This window comes from Gigantopelta aegis, chromosome 6 (genome assembly GCF_016097555.1).
Source record: "Gigantopelta aegis isolate Gae_Host chromosome 6, Gae_host_genome, whole genome shotgun sequence".
Classification (NCBI taxonomy): Eukaryota; Metazoa; Mollusca; class Gastropoda; order Neomphalida; family Peltospiridae; genus Gigantopelta; species Gigantopelta aegis.
In genome coordinates, this window is record NC_054704.1 from 12,372,269 (window position 1) to 12,399,129 (window position 26,861).

The 26,861-nt window shown below is 34.0% G+C and overlaps 1 protein-coding gene across 4 annotated transcripts; it reads right to left on the reverse strand.

The window, feature by feature from the left end:
- Window positions 1-255: 255 nt before the first annotated feature.
- Window positions 256-25,713, reverse strand: LOC121374968 (minichromosome maintenance domain-containing protein 2-like). Of its 4 annotated transcripts, none has more exons than XM_041502133.1 (21): window positions 25,668-25,713; window positions 22,959-23,130; window positions 20,802-20,862; window positions 16,872-16,930; window positions 15,321-15,427; window positions 14,669-14,773; window positions 13,970-14,074; window positions 13,661-13,728; window positions 12,776-12,874; window positions 11,366-11,463; window positions 10,422-10,439; window positions 9,945-10,068; window positions 7,872-7,945; window positions 7,308-7,479; window positions 5,464-5,553; window positions 4,645-4,834; window positions 3,740-3,890; window positions 3,173-3,315; window positions 2,435-2,544; window positions 1,540-1,613; window positions 256-773 (listed from the first exon to the last, which is right to left on the reverse strand). In XM_041502133.1, exons 2-21 carry the CDS (start codon window positions 23,070-23,072, stop codon window positions 687-689), a joined length of 2,049 nt encoding a protein of 682 aa, XP_041358067.1. In that variant the 5' UTR covers window positions 23,073-23,130; window positions 25,668-25,713; the 3' UTR covers window positions 256-686. The 4 variants fall into 4 exon arrangements, 3 of the variants coding, with proteins under 3 accessions (XP_041358067.1, XP_041358066.1, XP_041358065.1); XM_041502132.1 differs by having other exon boundaries at window positions 25,608-25,707; XM_041502131.1 differs by having other exon boundaries at window positions 25,462-25,678.
- Between the last annotated feature and the right edge of the window lie 1,148 nt (window positions 25,714-26,861).

The following is a 26,861-nucleotide window of genomic DNA, read 5'->3' on the forward strand; positions in this document are numbered from 1 at the left end:
TTATACTTCTGTATGCTATACATTTTTATAGACCTATATATTCAAGAAACAAAATTTCAGAAATAAAATTATATTTCTTTTCTGTGTGTTACTGTTTTTATTCAGTCCTAAAACTAAACAAAACACCCCTCCTCTCCCCTAAAAAAACACACACCCCAGAGAAGAAGATTTTTAGACAAGACAATCTACTATAGAACTGATAAAGATCCTACACAAAATACAAGCAAAAGAGAGAACAATGAACAAAACACAATGGAAAACTAAACATCTTTTATTCTACAGATTACGGTAACTGTTTTTCATACTATTAACAAACTTTGAACATTAAGACAAGAAACATCCTTAAAATGAGAAATACTTTCTTATTAATTACCCATGAAAAACATGCATAGATTAATTACCACAGGTCCTATACCTTGAGTAGCAATGTATTCTTTTGAAACCTCGTCTCTTAACACAAATGTTTATCACATTAAACCTCTTAACAAATGTTTAATATCACAGATTAAACCTCTTAATTTTTTTTTAAATATCCGATCCATAAATAATAATGTAATCACTTTATTTATGATAATTTGTCCACAAGTAACAAGTGGTTACTGGTAATTGTATTATATATTCACTACTGTGAGGGAACAAATCATTTTCAATACTTTGAAGTGTTTATTGTGCACAAATACTGATATTTATTCCTCTGGCCCTCCAGATGGGCTGAATGCACTGGCACACAATTTCAGCAGATGTACGTGGAACTCTTTCATCATGACATCGTTCTGAAAAAAGTACATTAAGTATTAACTCCAATTTCTCTGCATGTTCAAAGAACTTGCATGTAATTCTATTAAGTATTGATTTCTGAAATAATTGCACATACTAAATTATTTCTGGATAAACCTTTGTGATAGAATATAAAATAAACTGCTACTAAACAGCTGTATACCCTGGGAAGAGAAGTGAAATCGAAGGAATTTAAGACAATAAAGGACCCTCTTTTGGTTTTGGTATTTGTATACTCGGAGCCCTCAAAAGTACCCGGTCTCCGGCGGCAAATCGCCGCCTGAAACGGCTTTTGCCGCCGCCTACTTTTCGTTGATGGTAAAAAAAAAGTGCTTTCTCTTCTTTAATAAAGTCTCTTACAAAAGGGATCCAAACAAGGTGCCAAAATAGTTGTTTATTTGTCTTGAAACGCGATTAGTTCACATCGAAATTTGATTTTTCAAATGTTTCTTGGGGAGGGCCCCCAGACCCCCTGCTTTGCCCCCTGCTATCATCACTGTTGTAGCCTGCTACTTCTTAAACTATTGAGGGCGCTGTATACTAACAACAAAAGAAATATATTAGTATCAATCTTTTTTTTAATATGATACAATTAATTCAGTAAATACTATCGAAAATGGCTTAAAATATCCACAAGACTGGTAATTTTAACGGACACAAAAACAATTTGGATTCAATCTGAATGATTTTAAATAAATTAAAGAAAACTAAATTAATATTTGCATTTCTTTCGTTGTTCAGTGTTTTAATTATATATCATACCTGATGTCCTAAGTGACCACCAATATTGTTACTGGGAACATGTGGACATGGCTGGACACTCAAAACAGAAAATCCTGCAACAGAAGAATGCATACATAACTGACCTCTTCAGAGACTTGGAATTAATGATGCTGACCTGAACCCTTGGCAAGAGTTTAGAACTTTAATTTATATGGCACAAATAATTAATAATGTCTTCCATTGTCACTTTTAACTCTGAGACAACTGCTGACTTGTAAGACACAGACACACGTGTTTAAGCATTGTAAATGCATGTAGATACACGCCTGTAAGACACAGACACACGTGTTTAAGCATTGTAAATGCATGTAGATACACGCCTGTAAGACACAGACACACGTGTTTAAGCATTGTAAATGCATGTAGATACACTCTTGTAAGACACAGACTGTAAATTCGGCCCATATTTTCTCTTCTGCAATAGCCATTGCTTATGAATATATGACATTTCATGTATATAAAACAAATTGATCAACCTTTTCCTGTATATCTTTGTATTATTGTGAAATGTATGTTTAATTAATCAGACTCGGGAATCGAAACACTAAATAAATAAAAGCTAAGCTCTGGCCGTAGTAAACAACCAATCAAAGATCATCATTTATAACCCAGCCAATCAATGGCTGTGGGAGAAATCTGCACACTGCCATTATTAAAAAACATAGTATGCATATTATTTTAACCATTATGGATAATAGTATAATTAAATCTCTGAACTCGAATCATAATAATAAGAACATTAATTAAATTTAAGAAGTTTTTTTAATAACCATATTAAACTTCTTGTTCTAACAGAAAACAAGTGTTTTTTGGCTGAAACAAATTTTCACGGTTATAAAATATAGAAGCTACTTGTGTAAGTATCTCGACGTACCTAATCTTGCAGTTAGTGTTTCCTCATAAAGTCTAATGGCTATAACCGCATCCTCTTCTAGCACTGTCCTCCTCAAACTGAGCTTTGCATGTCCATGGGACAGAGAGATTCTGAAAGACACCATTTTCTTTTGACATTGAAGTATAGTAAAGACCCACACAATTCTTGCATAGTTGAGAACATACATGCAGTGTTAACAAACACCTGTATTAAAGGAGAAATATTATATAATAATAGCTATGAGCATGCTTGTATGGCAATTCTAAAATCAGAATCCCAAATGAGTGATGTAGAATTCATTCTAACTGGATTCCAACAATTCCTGACCTAGAGGTGGTGCAAACAGAATCAATCAATGGTTGCAGAAATTTGCATATGCACTTCTATATGCAGTTTATGAAGTTTTCTAAAAACTGGTGGAGATATTTTTACCAACCACCATGGGGCTTTTATTCCAATTTGTTTCTATTATGAAAATTTTAAGAATAGTTTTCACTGAATTCTGACTGCCCAATCAAGCACTCCTTTTGATATAATTATTTTAATCATAGGATTCTTTAAAAAAAATTATGCTTCATTTGTACAACTATATTAACATTTTTGTGCCTGCTCACAAACACCTACATTTTTTTTTTTAAACAAAGATAAATTAATAATTAGCACATAATGAACAGAATTCATTGAAGAAATGCATGGTAATGTTCCAGCTGTGAATAATAAATTAAAACCCCCACTCACAGTGTTTGAAGAGCTGTCACCGGAACCTCAGTACTGTCAGCTCTAGAACTTCTGTTTCTCCTGCTGGTGAGGTAATAATTCTGAAGCAGTTTCTCAGCACTAGATGTCATCTTCGTTCTGATTTGTTGGATGTATCTGAAAAACTAATTGGCTTTGTGTCAACAGAGACCATTTCAAATTACCCAAAGAGGAAAACAAAGTTCCATGTTTAAAACCATTTAGAGTGTAGTCTTGGGTTCATACTTTGAGACTAAACTTCAATTATATAAAATGTACTGTTAAACAATTTAATAAACTTCAAATTAAATAAAAACGTCCCATGCTTTAACACCATAAAGAATCTGGCTTTGGGTTCATGTTTTAAGATTAGAATGATGTTATATAAAATGCATACAATTTAATGCCTAGAATTAAGACGTGATTTCTGTTGTACATATATCTTGTAAATATTACTGCTAGTCCAAAATTTAATTTGTAACAGATGTAAATATTTTATTAAAAATGAACCAACAAATACAAAAATAAATTACTGTTCATAAAGAATACATTTGATATGAGAAAAGTCACCTCCAAAAAATCTTCTCTTGTGATAGGTATCAGATTTTTTATTTCTCCGGGATTCATGGCAGAATAAATTGTAAAACAAGTCATTTGGTTATCAATATCATCGATGGAAGAACTGTCTGTTGCATCTGTGAAGAGAACCAATCCAAATGCACTGAAAATAAGATATCAAGTTCTTATTAATAATTCAAGTAATAGACATTGGGAAATTCTTAATTAGTATATTAATTTAAAACATTACTCAAATACTGTAACTAGTAATTAAAGAAACAGTAATTGATACATAGGTTCATTGCAGGCAGATTAAATAACAAGGCTCCATTCCAACCAGTGGTCCACAACTGGTTCATCAAAGGCTGTGGTATGTGCTGTTCTGTCTGTGGGAAGTGCATATAAAAGACCCCTTGCTGCTTATCGGAAAGAGTAGCCTATGTGATGGCAGCGGGTTTCCTCTAAAGAAATATTTCAGAATGACCAGATGTTTGATGTCCAATAGCCGATGATAAGATAAAAATCAATGTTAAATAAAACAAATTTTACTTTTTTTCCCCTTATGCCAAGCTTAATGTTTGTTGTAACCTGATGTAAATTATCACAGTATTCCTTGCTAAAATGGAGGGATGCAATTTTATCAAATCAACAAGATAACATTATAATTATGAACCACTGTTGTTTAACAAAAAAAATATATATACTCCACAACGAAAGTTTAGCAAATATCTTTTATGACGTCTAAATTTGCCATGGTTGAATAAACTTAAAAGAAAACCAGGTCCTCCTGTTGTGTTAAGGCAAAGGTTGATGAGTTTATGTTGTTTGTAAATGGTAAACATTTCAGATGTGAATACTAATTAATAAAAATAGGTTAATTTATAAATGTTATACATACAAACATGTTTTACACTTACTCAAGCATGAGTTTTGAGATGTTTCCTGTTTCTCCATGGATGAAAACCTCTGACTGGTTTTGAGGCTTTCTGTGGGTGGTAGAATCGGCAAACGCCCACACTTGACACTGCAGCGGGTAAGTCAAATATTGTGGAAGACCTCCTGTGTGCTTTGATCCCAGTTCCAAGCTGATTTTATTATTGGCAAGAACTAAACATCAATTTCATATTTCATAACTTTGCAAAGAAATTGTATTTTAATACTGGAGAAAGAATTAAATTTGGTTGAATGTTTATGATGCTTCAACATTTATTTACCAAGCTAACATGTGAATCAACAACAGCCCTAAATATTCTAATCATCTTGTGAGGGCAATTTAATACCAATATTAACAAAGTAAATACCCCATAATGATAAAAATTCAATTGCAGATCAATTTCGAACAGATTTTTGTGGCGGCTCTGCCATTTGCCATTGCAAATTACAAGGACTGCAACTTCAGGTCACTGTTTTACTGAAGAAGAACAAACAACCCTATTTAGGTGTCTGACATATGATATGTGCAATATTTGGTCTAAGGACAAGCTAACTGCTGCTAGCTAAATAGGCTTTCTTCAATTAGCACAGGATAGCACATACCAAACCTTTGCGATACCAACCCTGGCTAGAAAAAGAAAAATCCACTGCACCCACAGAAAGGGGAGGTGAGACATCAGTGTGTCATTAATCAATACCATGCATGCAAAAAGACCGCATGATATATCAAGTGTAAAATATCTATTTAACAAGAACAAAAAATGAACAGAAAATTATAAGGGAAAACTAATAATGTGAAGAACCTGACTGCAACTGCTCTCGTGCAGATTTCTTCAGCCGAGACAAATCATTGATGCAACACACACCACCAGCCGCCAGCAGCAAACACCCAACTGGAAAGAAACGAAATTCATCAAATTTATATGGGCCGAAATTATAAAGCCTGTTTTTCTTACTCTCGGGTGTTCAAGTATTGTAAATATATTCAGTTACAAATGTTTAAGACAAAAATAGACTATAAATTTGGCCTATTATGTTTCATGTAGTAGTGTTGGAACAAAGTCATTCTACTGGCAGCAGCAAGGGAGTATTTCCCTATTACCAAAAGTATACAAGGATGTAGATAACATGGGTGGGAATTGGTGAACTGTAAGAAAGAGGAAATCTAGAGGGGTCCTGGGGCAAGGATGATTAAAATGTGAGGAAACGCAATGTTCCATGAGAGAAAAACTGCGGATCCGAGGAGAATTCACTGATATAAATAAAGTAAAAAACCCCAACTAAAAACAAACACCTACTTTAAAATTAGGCTAGGTATTCTGGATATAATTTTTTTTTGAATTTTATCCCCCCCCCCCCCCCCCCCCCCCCAACACACCCCAAACTTTTTAAATGTCTCAAAAGATTCATCATATGTTACCTAATTTATTTATTCTTCAGTTTCCCAATGTTAAGCAAAAAACCCACCCAAAACACATTCTGACAACTCATGCCGTATAGAGTTTTGCTTCTCCAAACAGAACCTGTTATTATAAAATTATTATTAATATCAGTTGCTAAAGTCAGTTTGTTTTGTTTAACAACACCACTAGAGCACATTGATTTATTAATCATTAGCTATTAGATGTCAAACATTTAATAATTCAGACATATAGTCTTAGAGATTAACTCCGCTGCATTTTTCTAGCAGTAGCAAGGGATTTTTTATATGCACCATCCTACAGACAGAATGGCACATACCACGCCCTTTGATATACCAATCATGGTGCACTGGCTGGAATGAGAAATAGTCCAATAAGCCCAACCATAGGGATCAATCCTAGACAGACCGTGCATCAAGCGAGCACTTAACTACAGAGCTACGTCTCGCCCCTTGTCACAGTTGCAATCCTAGTCCATTACATACCCATTAAATCAATTAAGTAAAACACAATCCTGTATACAAAAATAAAAAACCCCAACTCTCAGCACAAGACTACTTTTCTAAAAACCAAACGACTATTTATAGTACAATGTCACTGAGAACAATCTCAGAAATAAATGACCAATGACACTACATTTTTCACAAAGATATACACCATATGATACCGGCCTCAGCTGCATACTGGTTAAGCCATCAGCCATAAGGCTGGTAGGTACTGGCTTCACATCCAAGAACTGGCTCCCATCAGAAGGAAAGTTTAAGTTTGCAGTGGTTGGGATGGAAAAAACCCTGATCAGAGGGTTCAATCCTATGACCCAAGCACCTCAGGTGACCTAGATCTGCCCCCCCCCCACCCCCACCAGTCAGTTTTAACAGTTAAATTATCTATCCTGTCCCATACTCCTACAAAAAACAATTTGTAAATAATTTCAGTTTGGTTTGACGTAAGAAAAAAGTAAAAGTGTTTTTGAAATAACAAAAAAATACTATTTTTGTGTGCAATTTATAAAACAATTGGTTTGTAGTAAATTCTACAGTATGAAAAAAGGTGATCCCTGTGGGAATGTCTATAGATTTAAATGATAATTAAAACCTAAGACTTAAAGAAATCTAGGAATTATTAGGTCTCCAAGCAATACAAATCTCTATAGGCCTCCCACCTGTTTGCCAATCCATTTCATTCATTGAATAAATACTGTTTAAATTTTTAAAAATCTACCTAACCTTCAATGAAGTATTGAGCCATGCCATGTCTGTCACTGGTCACATTAGCAGTGAGATAGTTCCCGGCTGTGTATGTAACAGGCTGGTTAGAAAACGTCTTGCCATATTCCATCAGTCGGTGTAGATACTGAGTCTCCTTCCCCATAGCAAGAACATGCAGCTGTTTATCATTCTTAAAAAGAAGAGCATTAGAAATAATCAAGCGAATAAGCTCTGAACTACAATACTCAATACCATGCTATGTCCAAAGTTGAAGATGCTATTCGAGATAGCTTAGAAAATGCGCCTTGATCATAATAATAAATAATTTGAATTCAGAACTAAAACAATTTGATATTCTAGAATAATTTGTAAAGAATATATCAACTCTATTGTAAATAAAGCAAACATTTGCTGCTACAGCCAAAATCAGCAATAGAATTAATTTAAATTTCACAATACTCATACTACACTATATTCAAAGTTAAAACTACTATAATTCTAGAGATCTCCGAAAATGCTCCTTGTATTGCATTATTCTAGTATTCTAGAATAATTTGTAAAGAACATATCAAAAAAGCTTACATTTGCTGCTACAGCCAAACTCAGCAACAGACTTAATTTCAATTTCAGAAATGATCCTGGAGGTACAATATCACCTATATTAGAAAAAACAGAAGGAAGCTATTTAAAGTTTGTTTGTTTGTTTGTTTTGTTTAATGACACCACTAGAGCACATTGATTAATTAATCATTGGCTATTGGATGTCAAACATTTGGTAATTCTGACATGTAGTCATCAGAGGAAACATGCTACATTTTTCCTAATGCAGAAAGGGATCTTTTATATGCACTTTCCCACAGACAGGAAGGCACATACCACGAACTTTGACCAGTTGTGATGCAATGGTTGAAACAAGAGAAGCTATTTAAAGTCACTGACTTATTTCCAAAGAGCATACCTTTTTGGTTTCGAATGCAATGTATTTAAAGTTACAACAAACACCTGGTTGACCAGAAAAAAGAATTAACTTGCCAAAACTGAAAATTTAATCATGAAGTTGTAAGGTGTTATTTAATGGTAAAAAAAACTACAGTAGCAGAAAACATATAAATATACCAGAGGTGGGGAAAAATAAAATTGTCAATCGGTCCCACTTGATGTTGTCACTACCGGAAGGAAAAAAGTAAGGAATAAAAAGAAGAACATTTAAAAGACGAAATTTGCAAAATAGTTTTTTTTAAAAATCATAGTGACATTTGTATAGTTTTATCTTGAATCATGAACGCAAAACGATAAACATGAAAACATGAAACTTTTTTTTTTTTATCACATCAGTGAAAACCCCCCACAAATTGTATATATTTTACATAATGGAATAAATAATATAAAAAATGAATAACAGTTATGAATTTTAATTCCCATATATGTATAAAAAGTATGAGTATTCAGTACTGGTCCTGAAAATTAATAAAAGATGGTACCGTTGAAGCTTTTGTCAGCCTGAGCTAGCACATGTTTAGACAAAGAGAGTAATAACATCATCACTGATTGGATGAAATTTGACCTCTGCTGGCTCTAGAGATAACAATACATGTAGCTGTTCTGTTTACTCCCACTTGTTAACAAAAAAGGTGAAAAACTTTTGTTAATTTTAAAATCCTTTATAATTATTGGATACACTACATTGAACAGTCAACAATAAATACATTTATCGATTATTTCAGTATATTTTATGCTATTTCAAGCCGTTTGTATTGTACAAAAGCCTCTTGCTTTGGACTAGGACACTCGACCCGACAGAGCTCCGTACACATACAGGTGTTGACAGGTGTCGATTGTAACCAGTTGCAAATTCTTGGTCCTTTGTTTTAATTGGAGTGTAATACCCTGATGGCTCTCTAAACTAAGACTGGTGCTATCGTTAACGTCTGTTTAATCTCTTGACCGGCTCAGCGACTTTGACAAATGTCTAGCCTTGTAGGTCCGACTTCAGTGACTGGTGATATACTTAGGCAGACTTTAAAATCACAAACGTCTGAAACATCAGCCATATTGACCACTATTTATTTATTATTTTAAATCTTGCACGAGATACCGATGTCTGGCAGGCCGGTCCACTTGACGGATAGGAATTTGTTCCAATAATAGAAATGGACAGGTGCTTCGGACCGACAAGAATGACAAAAGTGGGACCGGCAGATGCACATTTAAAAAAAAAAAAATCTTTCTCAGAGATCAAGAATCGGTCCCAGACCGGGAAAAAAGGGCTTTTCCCCACCTCTGAAATACACACTGTACTTTTAAAAGGACTGTCCTGAAGATTTGCCATTGTAACATGTTTATCACAAACAGATACTTTTTAATGACTAAACTTACATATTAAAGATATTTAGTAAAATAAAAACATTTCTAGTGCCCAAAGTGTTTATAATTTTCATTTCATGAATGCCAAATTTTATTTTGGTTCCCATTTTAGGAGTTGGACCATGTGCCCTTTTACCCTACCTAAAATATGTCCTGGGTGCACTTTTGTGGCCAATTTTTGCTTTCTACCCCTGTAATAACACCAAATTAATGATGGGTATTTGTTATAAAGAGCTCCAAGCATTATAATTTACCTCAAAATATCTCTGATTGATGTGTTGTACTAATTACCTGCAAACATGTATGCGAGACTGAGTGAAAAGCTCCAGGCTGAACTCTGTCTGTCTGCAAGCAGATTAGTAATACTTTTAGGTAATGTGGACACTATCACACTTGGTAATGCAACACGACTCAGCTGAAAAAAAAAGAAGAGAAAAAGCTCTTAGTTGTTCATACAACGGCTTATAATTTCCATAATTAAAAAAAAAGAAAAAGAAAAGAAATGTTGGGAATAAATCAGTAAATTTTTTAAATTGACAAAGCATGCCTAGTCATTCTTACACAGCTTATAATATTCATAATTTTACGGTACAATTTTTTTTATGGGGAACAAATCAGTAGATTTCCCCATTATTATGATCAAATTGAGGAGGTACATGTATGGAAGGAATGAACAAGCTTAATTTTATAACATTCCAACTAAACCAATCATTGGTTAATAATCAAATACAATTATAAAAGTTAATCAAATAAATATGAAATAATTACCTCTATGATGTTATTAGCCTGAAATAGGAAAAAAAAAGATTATTAATATTATCAGGAACAATATCTAATACTATATATGAAATACATGCATTTAATTATTACCCACCTGGTGAATGTCTGGGTGCATCGTACAAATTCTGTATGCATCACCAGGTGCATATTAGTTGCTAAATTCATTTCACTTATTTCCATGCTTATATCCAATTAAGGTTCAAGCACACTGTCCTGGGCACATACCTCATCTATCTGTGCTGTCTATCCAGGACAGTGGGTTAGTTGTTAGTGAGAGAGAAGAGGGTGTATTGGTCTTACACCTACCCACTGCGTCATTAAAACTCGCTCTGAGTGGGAGCCGGTACCTGGCTGTGAACCCAGTACCTATCAGCCTTATTTCCGATGGCTTAATAATGATGCCACTGAGGCCGGTGTAGCTAAATGATGTTAGTTCAGTAACCAACATCATCTTCCCTGAATTAGCTGTGTGAGTAATGTTGGAAGTAACTGTCAGATTTTACATCATTTGATGGTGGGCGATAAATAAAATACCACTTGTTTTTGCTATTTTACAAAACTTGTGAACTTGCCATGGTATTTGACCTCCCTTTCATTCGGTCAGAAATGAAAACTTGTATAGTATTCTATATATACCCCAAAAGTTGGATGCACTAAAACATTACATGTTTTTTTAATTTAATCTTTGAAATAAAAAATTTGGACCTAAAAAAGTATTTCCCATTAGAATGCGTGTCAAATATCATCAAATCCAAAAATCCTTTCAAGCATATATTATGCATTTTGGTAACTTTTTTTTAATAGTTTTTACCCCGCTTAATATAGTTAGAACAATATGCATGTTTAAAAGCATATAAGATACAATGTACATTCCAACAGGAACCTATTTTTGTTTCCTTCTCTAATATGAAAATAAAAATAGTTTCATGTACCTCAATTGCCAGAGTCACTTGTTCTCCAATTAAATCCTTTCTCACCAATCCAATGACTTCATATTTGAGGCCTGGTTGAACTTTGAGACACAAATCATCTGAATAAAGTAACAATTAACCGTTTAAGTAATCAAATATATAATATGGCTAAAAAAAAAATTAAAACTGAGAGAAGAATATCATCCAAACAATAACATGCATGAAAATATGCACAAACATATAACAATTTTAACATACTTACCATCATTTTAAATCTTATTTACATATTTTATAATTATTTATTTACCTGCAAGTTAATTACTCCCAGTAAATATATACAAATATTTAATTACTTTGACATCAGCTGACTAGCCATTCATCTACAATGAAGCTAATTTTTCTCACAATTTGTTTACCTGTTAATCATCTCTCTGTTGTCATGAATTATAAAAGTTAAAACTTTAAACAAAAACATTTAAAGAATACATCCTTGGGTTGATGAAATGCACAACACTTGATTACTACTAATTAGGTACATGTATTAACCAGCCTTGGTGGTTTAGTGGTCAAGTCATCAAGCTTATGGCTGGATGGAAAAATGCTTTATTGGAAGAATGTGTTTTCCTTCCTGACAGCCCAGAACAAGCAACTCCAACTGTTGGTCAATTTTGTTATGAAATGTTCAACCATAGGCAAAATGAACTTAACAGACCCTCTACTACAACACCAACTTGAATTAACACATATACATATCGTATAACTATTACATGTATATAATCATGGTCATCATTACTATTACCATGTATCTGATTTAACCATTTTATATTCTTATTATGTTGTCCAATGTATACCATGCCATTTTTATATGATCATATATAAATAAATGACTTCATTTGATTTATTTAACGACAGTCTCAGTAGATTTTTATTTATGGCACCAGACAAATGGTAAAGGTCCACACAGATAATTAGAGAGAAAATCTGCTTCCGACATGGGTGACTCTTTTGGATTAGCAGCATGGAATATTTTACATGCACCCCCCAAAGACAGGATAGTACATATCATTGCCTTTGTTACATCAGTTGTTGAGCATTTGCTGGAACGAGAAATAGCACAATGGGCACACCAACAGGCATCAATCCTAAATCCATTGCACATCAGGCGAGTTCCTTACTACTGGAATTTGTCTTGCTCTGACTAATAGCTGGTATGTATTGGGAACCATTTTTATCATGGAACTGGCACCCATACAGAGTTTTAGTAGGGCCTCTACACCAACTTCTCTCCCACTAACAAATAACAGCTTACCATCCATTACCTCCTGGCCTGGATAGACAATTGAAGTGTGTACCCAGGACAGCATGCTTCAACCCTAAATGGATATAAGCACAAAAACCAAGTTGGAATGAAATGACTGGGTAAGGGATCACCTCTGAGGTAAACTAGAACAGACTGTCCTCTAAAGCTTTTCTCAGCGTTACCAAATCCAGTGAACAAGTGATCGGGTATGATTTCTGCCAGTAGACAATCTGAAAACACAAGTCAGTGTAAGATAACACATAGCAAGGTACAGTATGAGATGATACATAGCAAGGTACAGTATGAGATGACACATAGCAAGGTACAGTATGAGATGACACATAGCAAGGTACAGTATGAGATGACACATAGCAAGGTACAGTATGAGATGACACATAGTAAGGTACAGTATGAGATGACACATAGCAAGGTACAGTATGAGATGACACATAGTAAGGTACAGTATGAGATGACACATAGCAAGGTACAGTATGACATGACGCATAGCAAGGTACAGTATGAGATGACACATAGCAAGGTACAGTATGAGATGACACATAGCAAGGTACAGTATGAGATGACACATAGCAAGGTACAGTATGAGATGATACATAGCAAGGTACCTATCAACTTAAAGTCACCGGTGGTAATTTCTAAGGTACCTTTTCTGTTTAGCACAAAAATGCATTTTGAACTTAACAAACATCAGGATGGCCAAAAACATTGGATTTGCTAAAAATTATAATTTAAGTAAGAATTGGTAATATGACATGATATAACAGTCATAAGCTATGACAGCCAAACATATCTAACACTAGCTCAGTGCCTTTAGTAATGGAAATATTTTTTTGGAACATGTAAATTAAATTAATTTTGGTAACTAAATATAATGGTTACATTTATACCATTTCAAACACAACTTCAGTAACTTTTGTTGTAGTGCCACTGACATCAAAATTTTGATAAATGAAAAACAAATACTGATCAATTTCTTTGTAACAGTATGTAATAATCACCTGATATAGTGCGTGCCGACTTTACTTCAACAAGAGTTAAACCACAAAACCTGCATTTAAAGTCATTTCTGAAAAAATAACATTAATAAAAATAAATAATAATAAAAGCTCAAATTCAATTCTATTTTTGACAAATTAATATGATAATATTGTATCATAATAAAGTTTTAATTAGCAGTTAGTCATTGTTGGATTAATATTTTTTCTGTAAAAAGTGATACAGTTACTATTTTAAGTATTTATTCTTGCTTTAACTACAAGTGCTATTCCCGGCCTTAACCCCACCATAAAAAACTAATATTTATTTACCTAATCGTCTGCGTTTCCGATGCCCCTGGGATGTGTATTCTGATGTACTGGTTTCCTGAATGGCCCTCGCAGTCTTCATACGGACAGAGATACTTCGTGCTTTGCCTGAATAAATAATAAATAAAATGGACAGTTTGACAATTTTGAAGTAAATCTCATTTTGTAACACTGGTTTGAGATGAAAATTTTAAAAAGGGGCTTAATTTACAAAGCCTGTTTTTTCTTATATGCACATGTTTAATCACTATAACTGTATGTCAAAATATGCACATGTTTAAGCACTATAACTGTATGTCAAAATATGCACATGTTTTAGCACTATAACTGTATGTCAAAATATGCACATGGTTAAGCACTATAACTGTATGTCAAAATATGCACATGTTTAAGCACTATAACTGTATGTCAAAATATGCACATGTTTAAGCACTATAACTGTATGTCAAAATATGCATGCAAGACAAAAACAGGCTTTGTAAATTTTGCCTAAGATGTTTGTGTTATACTTCGTGAATGATCTGGGTTTTTTATAAAGTGAATGTAGGTGATCTAAGTTATACACTGTTGTCATTGTCTTGCATATAGTTCTAAATAACCACTCTCATTTGACTCTGAGATGAATTCTAAGTGAGCAACTACGAGACTGAGACAGAGGCTGACAGGTTATCCTGTATTACTATACTTAAAAAAAATACATACGTGTATTTAGATATTCCAGTGAAGCCCGTGACCACTCCAGTTAACTTTATAAATCCTGCATGTCCAGTGTTCCTAGAAAGATCTGTGGCTTTTGAAACCTGTAAGCTGGTCAAAGAAAAGAAGAAACCCCGACATGAATTTAAAACAAGAAATATTATAATTAATTCAAAACAATATTTAACACCTCCAACTCCAGCCACAACTGAAAATAGGTAATAATTTCACATACTCAATTGTGTCACCATCATGCAGACTATAAATTAAGCCATTGGTTATGAAAGCTGGTAGGTACTGGGTTCACATCCCAGTACTGGCCACTATCTAAAACGAGTTTCAAGAGTTCAGCAGAATGATGTAAAGTCACTACACTACCTAGTCTGTCACTAACCACAAACCATTAAACCTCATGACCTGGACAGACTGAGGTGTGTGCAAAGGACACCATGCTTGAAACTTAATGGAATATATCTAGTAAGTAAAAAATAAAGTACCGGTAATAATGAAAATGAAATATTGGACAGGAACATTTTATTGCACTTTTCACGCTCCACATGCTGTGAACAAACAATATAATTTCAAAGCCATTGCATTAAAGAAATAATTGAACATTCATTAGATTTTTAAGTTATTAGAACCATGCTAATATACTGACACCTGCAGTGGTGCCGGCAAACAGGTAAGTCGAAGTACAACTGAAATCTGAGACTCTGTTGTATCTACAGGAAGCAAACTGAACTGCTGAATGAGCTGAAAAATAACCTGAAAGGAAAACAAGAATTACATGTATTTATATGTTGTCAAAGCTGCTCAAGCAAGCAGCGACAGCTATTACATACTACAGTAACGTGTATCCATCTGTCTTAAGATATCATCATACTATTCTCGAAAAGCATCTGTAAAAATGTGCTCATTATGAGCAGTTACCCATCATTAGACAGCATCTCAGTATTCACCTAATTTTCTAACATCCCTAGCTATGCAAGACTATAAGAAGGTGGTGCAAATTTCAATCTGGGACGAGGTTTGCCGAGTCCCATGGTCGAAATTTTCACTATCGAAGGTGTACTTTTTCTATCTCACATGACCGCATATGATGGAGTCTTTTTCTCTCATTCATTTGGTAAATAAACCATTATTTTACACAAACAGACAAAGATGGATGAACAAGTAACTTTTTTATTTGACCATTTTGTTATAAATAAACTACACTATCTTATTTCCTGTGTTTGTTTCATGTGTTAAATAAAATTTAACACTACAAATTAACAAGATAGCTTTTAAAATGAAGGTTTTAATAACAAAATATTAATTTAAAACTGTGTCTAATGACCTCAGATTAATATGACGTCATATATTACCAACGATATCATGTTAAACGCAAGTGTGTGAGATCCCATGTAAGATAGACATTTCTTACATGGCTTTCTTTCATGGGATAGTTTTAGATCGATATTTTGTTATTAAAACATTTATTATAAAAGCTATCTTGTTGATTTGTAGTGAACATGAAACAGACGTGGCAAATATGATAGAGTAGTTTATTTATGATAAAATGATCACATAAAGAAGTTATTTTTTCAGCCATCTTTGTTTGTTCATGTAAAATAATAGTTTATTTATCGAATGGATGGGAGAAAAAGACTCCATCAAATGCGGTCATGTGGAATGGAAAAAGTACACCCTCAGTGTTGGAAATTTCAACCCTGGGACTCAGCAAGCCTCATCCTGGTTTGAAATTTTCACCACCTTGGGTGTACTTTTTCTATCCAAATGACCACATATGATGGAGTCCATTAGTATTGAGCAGCATCAATTTTTAACTTCCTCAGATAACTACTAAACATTTAATATGCCTATAAACTCACTATATTTTCTTATCAGTTTTAAATGCAATTACTGTAACTTTGAGCACTTTGTGTATCATATGGATTGATCCAAACTACAGGCAGGTACATGTAAAAAAAAAATCCAAATGACAGTACTAAAATATGAATAATTATATACTGTTAACACATTCAATTTATATTTATGAATATACTTCCAATTAACATGTAATGACTGTGTATGTATTTATGGTATATAATAAAATCTCCTATCATCAAATGTCTTCTTTTTTTAAAATTGGCAAACATTATAATGCTTAGGCCAAGACCAATGAAGTATATTAAGTATAACGATTTTTACTTTAAAAATCTATTCTAACCTCCTGGAATATGTCAGCTGCTTTTATTGGAAAGCCCAACACTAAATTTCCAAGTGCACCTGAAAGTAAAAGCAGAACAATATGCATAAGTAAATCATACAATATATCATACAACCTAATTAAACATTTTTAACATTACTAGTGGCTTAGCCATTAAGAATATGTGAATATCTGTGAGTTCTATGTTTACATTTGTGGCATTGGCCTCTCAACTGCATCACATATTAGTTCCACATTCACCTCTAAACTTCCCTGAATACACCCCTGACAACCAGAATTAAATAGCAACAAAAAAGATTCAAATTTACCCTATCACTTGCTTATGAAGTTTGAAAGGAAGGTAATACTTGTTTAAACAAACCTCAGCACATTTAAAAAATTTCAAATAGTATTTGGAATCTAACATGTGGTTTCTGTGTCATTTGGTATTGATAGTGAGAAAAGAAAATTGTTGCTTCACTTAAATTGTACTGATCCTCATAGACAGCACAGTACATACCACAGCCTTTAATATACATCATAATAAAGCAAAAATATATCTTTTATAAGCATTTTTCCAGACAGGATACGAGTATTTCCATAATTTTAGGCTAAATCCTGTCCCAGGATAAAGTGTCTTTATTTTGGTATACTACGTGGTTAAATTTAATCAGTTTTTATAATTTGTGCAATTGTACCATCTCTACTTTCGATGTATATCCAATATATATAATAACTATGAAAATTTAATGCACATCGGTACTGAATATGATGTAGTGTTTCGCAGATTTCAATGTCCCAACACTGGGATGACGCACTTCTAAGTAAAATAAATTGCGCCAATCCAGCAAATCTGTACTTGCTTTTATATTAATTAGCACACATTTAAGTAGTATTATTACTTAAAATATAAATGTTTAAATATTTTATTGTAAAAGCACATATAATGACGTCACGTAGTGTGTCCCTAAGGGTTTGTCACCTACATGACAAACAGTGAATTGTACCCAATATAAAGCGTAACAAGATGCAATATTCAGTTGCAGGCGCATGCGTTTTTTGCCATTTGAGTGTACTACAGCATGGATGGTTTTTGAAGTCTGCCCATTATAAAGGTAATCTAGAGATCATTAATAACCATATAGATTTCAATACGTGTTTTAATTAATTGTCATCTACGTGACAGCTATTACTCAGAAAGTTTGGGTGACTGAAGTGAAGCTAATACATCGATAGATGCGTGATAATGTAAGGTTTACTTCGCCATATAATGAGCGACAGTACCTGCTTTACCACACCAGTACAGCTGTGGTAAATACAATTTGTCAACTACATGACGGTCAACTACCTGACATTCAGCTGTCACGTAGGTCACTGAATATCACGTTAATGACAAAATCTGGTGCTTGCTAGAAAATAAATTGATACAACCAATAACCGCTATTAACTATATATATTAGATCTATATCAGTTTGTTTATGGTGTCTATAGATAAAATAATAACGTGCACGCAACTCTTGGTGTTATTTAAACATTACTATAAAATAGATTATAATCACTCGCTAACATTCAGTGGGGCGGGATCTAGCTCAGTCGGTAGAGCGCTCGCTCGAGGTCCTTTGGTCGACGAAGGATCGAATCGCCTCGGGGGAACCAATTCTCTGATTGGGCTTTTTTCCGTTCCAACCAGTGCACCACGACTATTGTCAAGGACGCGGAGTCATTTCATGACGTTATTGCCAGCCGAACAAAAGTCCAACTCTTCCTCATCAAAGAGGAGGACATAGATGCAAATGATGCCTATATAAAACAGTATCATGATATCAAACCAATAGCTAGAACCATGAAGCTACACCAAGTCCAAACAGTCGAACCAGGAATAATCTCTGCGTGACTTATCCTGCTTCTGCTCTACACCAGTACACTGTAACTGTTTAGGTGCTCACAGTGTGAAGATGCCATCGCTAAGAGCTCCTCCTGCTCAGCAAGCTTCACCAATGCATCCCATCCCTGAGGCAGACGTTTTGATGCAAGCTGATGTCCAGCCAGAAGTATTGGCACGTAACCGTGATGAGTCAGGTAGTGAAGCCACAGCACCTAATCCACCTCCCATCACAGAGACAAGTGGTCCTGATGAAAGCACAGTACTTCAGCATGAAGCAGCTCCTAACCCACCTCCCAGTGTAGAGTCAGTTAATGGTGAAGCATCTCCCAGTACCAAAGTAGATGTTGGGGATTATGTGGTCGTCAATCTGGGATCAGCAGGAAAACACTACATCGAACAGGTAAAAGCAACCGAGTACAAAACTGTGTTAATGACACCCAGATAACTATAAAGTCTATGACACCATTAAAGCAAATATACTGCTGTTCATAATTAACACACCCACTGTATCTTCTACATATTTTATATCCGGAACAAAGAACCTACTGCAAGGTAAAAGGACTAGGGCTACAAGTCACATTACGGTACTATAATATGTAGTTGGCATCTCATATATACATAACTACATCATATACTTACTGCCAAGAATACTAATTGTAGTAACAGTTAGCATATATAATATGTGTGTGTGTGTTTCAGATTAAAGAAATTGCAGATGATCTCTCCAATGAAATTTCCATTAGCTTCATGACCACAAAGGGGAGCGCACCGTACTACTGCTGGCCTAATATAGAAGACCTATAGAATATAGAAGGGCGGGATCTAGCTCAGTCGGTTGAGCACTCGCCCGAGGTTGACATGGTGTTATTTTTTGTTAGATTAATATGTCAGTGTTTGACACTATTATGTTGCCAACCAGGTATTAAAATGGTGCTAAGTAGCCAGCATGGTACTATTCATCAGGTGCTATTATGTTATAGTTAATATGTCAGTGGTTGACTGATTCTTGTAAGTTTAAAAAAAAATTTATTACATTGCATAGTAGATGTTTTTCGTTTTCTATAGGTAACTGGGGTAGTATCCCGGTATATTAATTGTTAAATACATTTTAAAATGTAGCATCCACTACAAGTCGTAGTGCAATAATTCCTGTCAGTGTGACTTTCATATATATAAATATAAGTGATGCAACTTTGTTAATTATATTTATATTATTGTATGCGTCAAAAAGTTGTGCCAATGTGCCATTTAGTTAAATGTTTTATGCATTTCATTTACCTCAGTTGTGTGGCCATCTGTTTGCCTAACATGACGTGACATCTGTGATTGTATTTAGTTAGTTAATATACTACTTCAATCTTTTATTGTGTTGATATATTTTAATAGTTTACATCTATATAACTAACACAACTACCATAAAGGTGATACTTTATTTAAGGATGAGGCGAAGAACACTGCACAATACTTCTAAAATGAAAACTTGGTACTGCTCAACCATGGTGTCGACACCTACAATGTTATCTTTAGCTCATCAGATCACTTAAAATGAGAATGCACAGTGATAACACATAATAGGAAACTTAATTATTGGGCATCATCAAAATGTGTTCCAGTCTTGCATCACATTTATACATTTAAACTCCATGACATGATATCACCTACATGATGTGTAATTTGTCAACTACATGATACTGTGTCACCTACATGACGGGGTCATTAATTAACATTGCTTAATCAAGGTAATTAATGCAAATTTAGGTCTGCTGGATATATTTGCATTATGCCCATATATCATTTTCTTGAATAAATACTATACACAAGAATTCAAAACAATTTATTAAATAAATACAAAATATCCAAAATGAGCCTGAAATTATAGAAATAGTCATATATAGTACATACCACAGCCTTTGATGGTGCACTGGTTGGGATGACCCCCCCCCCCCCCCCCCCCCCCCCCCCCCCCCCCTCTCACACATCGAATCCACTATATAGGATCAATCCAGACAACAACAAATGACACGTATATACCGTCCCGAATTAATTTGGAATAAAAGAGCACGTACTGCTTTGTTCAGTGACAACAGTGGGGTCAAGGTGGATCTTGAACGTGTACACAAGAATACCCTGCAGGAACAAAACACAAACATACTACATTTGTATCTGGTGGAAGAGAAATTCTTTTAGTAATTACATTTTATTTCATAGTAATAATTATAATATATCTTATCTATTAAAACAAATATTAATTAAAATGCAAACATAAATGAAATTTATTACTGAATGCAGGTAGATTGAAGTAATAATAATTATTTAACAATAATTACAAGCATCTTGCGAGTACTGCTAAAGCAATACATGTCCTTTACCGGGCCCGACAATTTTTCGTATCTCCTAAATTCAAGGGCCATAACTCTGAAAAGTGGGTAAAACTTGATCTGTAAAGCTATATACAAATGATAAAGCTATATACAAAATTTCATCTGATATCTCCAGGCATTGCAAAAATCAAGAAAACAAATGTTTACATCTCCTAAGTTCAAGGGCCATAACTGCATCACAAAATGGGTAAATCGCCTTGAAAGTCAAACTTGATCTGTAACAGTACATGATGAAACTATACACAAAATTTCAGCTCAATATCTCAAAGCCTTCTGCAAAAATCATCCGGAAAACATGTGGGACAGATGGACAGACAGATGGACGGACAGAGATGAAATCTATAGTCCCCTCTGGTTGGACTGGTAGGGGACTAATAAATGCCATATACAAAAATATGTGTGGTTCCAGTTTCACCTTTTTCGGAGACCCTAAATTTAAAAAAAAGTTATATCCTACCTACCTACCCTAATTTGTTTTCACATGTAACCACACCCACACATATTTTTTATTTTGCCTAATAATAATAATAATAAATAATAATAATAATAAAAATAATAATAATAAATACTTAATCTAATATATTTTATATGAATAATGAAGGAAAGATCATCGGTTATAATTGTTTTGTACCAACTGATCAACTTTTGATTAGGCAATCGGATACCATTATATGAACTTAAGAATGATTTGAATTGTAAGGCTCATACATCTCTTGGGTTCACTGGAATCTACAACTTACAAATGGTTAATTTTACCTTTAATAATTATTTTAAATTTATTTTTATGTAAACGTGATACAAACCTCCACCCCAATATATTTACATCAATTCCATCATCTTAACTGGAGAAAAAATCACAGTTAACATTTCCCCACATGACTGGATTATGGAGTATTATAATCAACCATTATATCAGTAGAGACAAACCAATCAATTTTTATTTATTTTAGTCGAACATTGGAATATCACTATATACAGGGTTCATACACCTTTTTCAAAACTAATTTCCACACTTTTCCCATACCTTTTCCAAAACACAGTAAACCATTTTCCAGACTTACTTACAGCAAGTATATAAAATCATAAACTCGCGATTAGCTTCCAAATGTTAACGATTGTGTTTGAAAGATCGCATTAGGGTGACATCATGCAACTTACAGAAATTTGCTTGTTTTTCATACTTTTTCAAGACCTGAAAAGTGAAAATCCCATACTGTTCAAGTATTTCCAAACTGAGTATGAACCCTGTATATAGGTAGGTATGGTTGACGATGGTATGGACATGCACTGACGTCCATGAGGATGAACCTGCTTATGGCGGAACATAGGGATCCAATATGTCATCCCTGTAACGAAAATTCTGAGAGTGACATGGAGACTGGTTTTCCCAAACTAGCTGATCCTTACCCACTCACAACCATAGCAGTCATAGTGATCAACATAGACATCGTTGTATGGTACACCAACTCTTCTGCACTTTCTGATACAATGATCAGTAATGTCGCAAAACATGGATTACCGGGTAAGATAGAATTTCTTCCATGAACAAAAATATATGTGATCCTTAGCAAACTTTGAATAGTATACTACAGTGAAACCCTTATAAACTGGACACCCTCACGACCAAGTAAAATGTCTTGTTAAAGAGGTATCCGGTTAAGAGAGGTTAAGTTCTTTCTGATTTTTAATAAAGGACCCTGAAAAATGTCAGTTTTTGAGGGAATTCCAGTTTACAGAGCATCTGATTTTGAGAAGTTTCACTGTATATCTTATTGTGACCATGAAGTGTTATATATTAGACCCTAAAACATGTAACGTATCTTAGGTAGGTTTTAAAGGTACCTGAATCTGTTTATATTGTCTACAAAGTACTTTGACATGTGGTATATTTCCACTGGAATCCAAATATTCAACTGCTGATTTCAAAAGGCAAAGTCTAAATTCTTTATCTTCCATATATAATACTCAAGGAATAAGGTAGGTTGCTTCAGCACATCTGTTTATTTTGACTCATCTGAAATGGAATAGTTTTTTTAAATTCTGGTATCAATTATATTCACACAGAAATGCTAAAAACAAGCTAGACAACAAAAGCACCATAGTGTAAAATAAAACTTCTTGATTTCAAATTGTGAAATATATTGAAAATCATCTCTTGTTAATGCATATGAAAAAGCATGTATAAAATTGTTGCCCAAAACAATTGATGTTTAAAGAATAAATAACAAGCTATGAGGAATTATGGATTATCTGTCCCGAGGGAATGAATATTTTTGGCTAAGGTTTTACATTATTTGTTCACTAGGGACAGATAATTTGTAATTTTTAACTAGTTTTTAAATTAAAATCTTTGCCTACAGCAAATCCATCAGCCATCATGTCACATGACTTAATGAAAGTGACATCATGGTCTAACAGCATTCTATTTTTAGCCAAATGTTTACAATACTAAATAACATTTGAATTTGAAAACAATTATTTTTTTATGCTGTTAAAAGCCACTGCTTTAAAGATATACCATTTTATGTTCACAAACAAATAAGTCAAAATTGTCCTGTAACTCCTTGTGTAATCTGACTCTTGAATGAAAACATTAAATCAATGAAAGTTAAGTTCTGGCCATAGTGAGTAACCAATCAAACATCTTTGTTTTTATGCAAACCAATTAATGGCTTAACAGAAGCATTTCGCACAGTGCAATTATTGAAAAATATTACACTGGTTATTTAAGTAGAGATTTTTATACAATCGTACTGATTTTATGAATTGGGTATCAGGATTCTTGTATTGCAAGAGCAAGAGCGATAGTAATACATGATTCCTGACATTTGTAAAATCAGTACGACACATGCAAGTGCAATAAAAAAATTATTATCCATATTATTATTTGTTTTAATGAATAATGTGTTAACAAGTTTCAAACGTAACTAAAAGGAGAAGATGAAATGATGTCATTTTGGTAAGCTCTCTGCATCTGCATAACTCAATATTTAGGTACAACACTAGTTATTTGTGAAACTTCAACTGAGATTTATGGATATCAGTCATAAAAAAAAAAGAGTTTGTTTTGTTTAACGACACCACTATCGGCTATTGGATGTAATTCCAACATCTAGTCTTTGAGAGGAAACTCGCTACATTTTTACATTAGTAGGAAGGATCAGCCTTAAATGCCCATCTATGTTTTGAAAATAAAGAAACATGTAAGAGTTTGTAGTCACTTGGAAATCTCCATGTAATTTTTAATTGCCATAGGTTCTGTGAAGGCGTGGCATGTTGTTGTTACATGTGTGCTCTTATGGTTTTTATCAACTCAGTTATGTTGAACCATTTGAATGATAAAATACAATAAAGTAGCTGCCGTCACTGCACTCTATGGGTCGGTCTAGGATCGATCTCCATTGGTGGGCCTATTGGGCTATTTCTCGTTCTAACCAGCTCAAAGGACATGGTATGTGCTATTCTGTCTGTGGGATGATGCATATAAAAGATCCCAGCACAAGTTCGACCCATAACCCCTTTCAATGGTTAGGGTTAGTTTTAGGGATAGGGTTAGTCTTTAGAGCCTTTGATATAGAGGAGTATGGGTCACACTATTTCCAAGATCCCTTGCTACTAATGGAAAATTACCAAATTATGTTAGACATCCAGTAGTCGATGATTAATAAATAATGTGCTCTAATAGTGTCGTTAAACAAAACAAACTTAAATTACTGCACTCTGCAAACAACAGAAAAGTATTGTCAACGTCCCTAATTGCGTTATGCCTCAAACTCCGTTCAATTTGTTTTCTTGTGCACGGTTTGCTCAAACAACATCCAATTTGATGTTGTCTGCTTGTCATTTATTTGTTTGGTTTTTCTTCACCATTCTAGAACATTTTCAGTGACAATAAAGTTCAGACAAGTAAGTATCTAAATACAAAACTTTACAATCCCTTAATACCATTAATTTTACTAAGCTGTTATTGTATATGCCTTAAAATTACTGATATCGGGTCCACGTGACTCATAGAAACTGACTTTAAAATGGAAGAAGATTTATTAACATTCGGTGCATGTCATATGACCTCACACGTGCCAGATCAACAAGGCAAAAATCATTAAATTTTTATGATTTTTAATACTCCTGTTGTTACATTTTTGTGTCTCTACTATAGTGAATAGTATTCATAATCCTTTCTATAACAGTTGTAAATAATTTTGAGTGTATAAATTGTGTTAATTAAGAATCAATTCATTAAAACATTTATATTTTACAAACTATTCACTAGTATGAACATAATGCCTATCAGTATTGACATCAAGTGTTAGCAATGGGTGTTTGTAAAATTGTTTGGGGATACCTGTGGTTAGGTGAACGCAGTTTCAAGTTTGGGACGTCGACGGTAAATTTTATAAAACGCGCTTTAGAAACTTAATTACGTTCTTTATTCTAAAAAGAAAGAAAATGTCTGATCAGATGCTACTTTTAACTGATTGTAAATAATACCAAAGAAATAATATGTCAGATTTACTGCTGTTGTCAACACCAAAATTAGCAATGACCCACGTTTATAAAAGTATGGTCTACAATATTTATATGGTAAACCGGAAATATGTCCTATGTAGCTGCGGGATAACACTAATGTACATCTAGCGAACAAAGCTAAAATATATTTATCGGTTGGTTATCAAGGGAGATCACTCTATAGAAACATATTACTCTTGCGCAACTGTTCGCCGACTTGTTTCTTTGTACATAGGAATCAGAATTTCTTACTAATCTCATTATCTGTTTAAATCAAAACAAAGGAATTTGGCTAAAACTTTTTACTTTCCTTCCCGCTATATCGATGATCTTATATCATTCAATAATAGCAGGATTACATATTACTTACCAAGCTGTATGAAAAATCAGTGACGAAGCGATGGTGGGATGAGGTGGTGACGGGGCAGTGCCCCCCTCCCCAATCAAACCTTTTTTATTTATTTTTTTACTGTATTATTTTTCTAATATAAAATCATACATACATGCATACATACATACATACATACATACATACATACATACATACATACATACATATATACATACATACATAGTGCGGATCCCCCAATAGTGGGTCCCTCCCAACATAAGTGTGATTACTTCAACTTTCCAATAGTCATTTTTTTCCTTTACGTCAAACAATATATATACCTTCTGCTCCAGCTTTTGGTGTCTACATATCACAACTTCTAAGATACCTCAGCGCATGCTCATTGTATGCATATTTCACACAAAGCCATATCATTCTGGCAGAAGTTGTTCCATCAGGGTTATGATGTCGAGGGCATTCAAACGGTTTTATGGTTGACATTTGGAGGCTATATCTACTAAATTTGATGTATCACTTACCAAAATTATGGTCGATGCTATTCCATATTTTGAACTTGTGCAAAGCTTTTCATCTATTTGATGAAACTCTTGCACATTTATGTTTACATCGTTTTAGATGAAGTGACGGACTTGACAGCTGTGGTGGGGCAGGGTATACTCATCTTTTGCGAACACCTGATATCATCACTGTTTTCACTATGATTCACGAGTGCATGCCATCACAGCTGTATTTATTCTACCGAGACCTGTCTGGTGCTAGTTTTAATTTAGTAAACTGGTCTGGGAATGACAGTCCTCTATCTGGTCTGGGAATGACAGTCCTCTATCTGGTCTGGGAATGGCTGTCGTCTATCTGGTCTGGGAATGACAGTCCTCTAGCTGGTC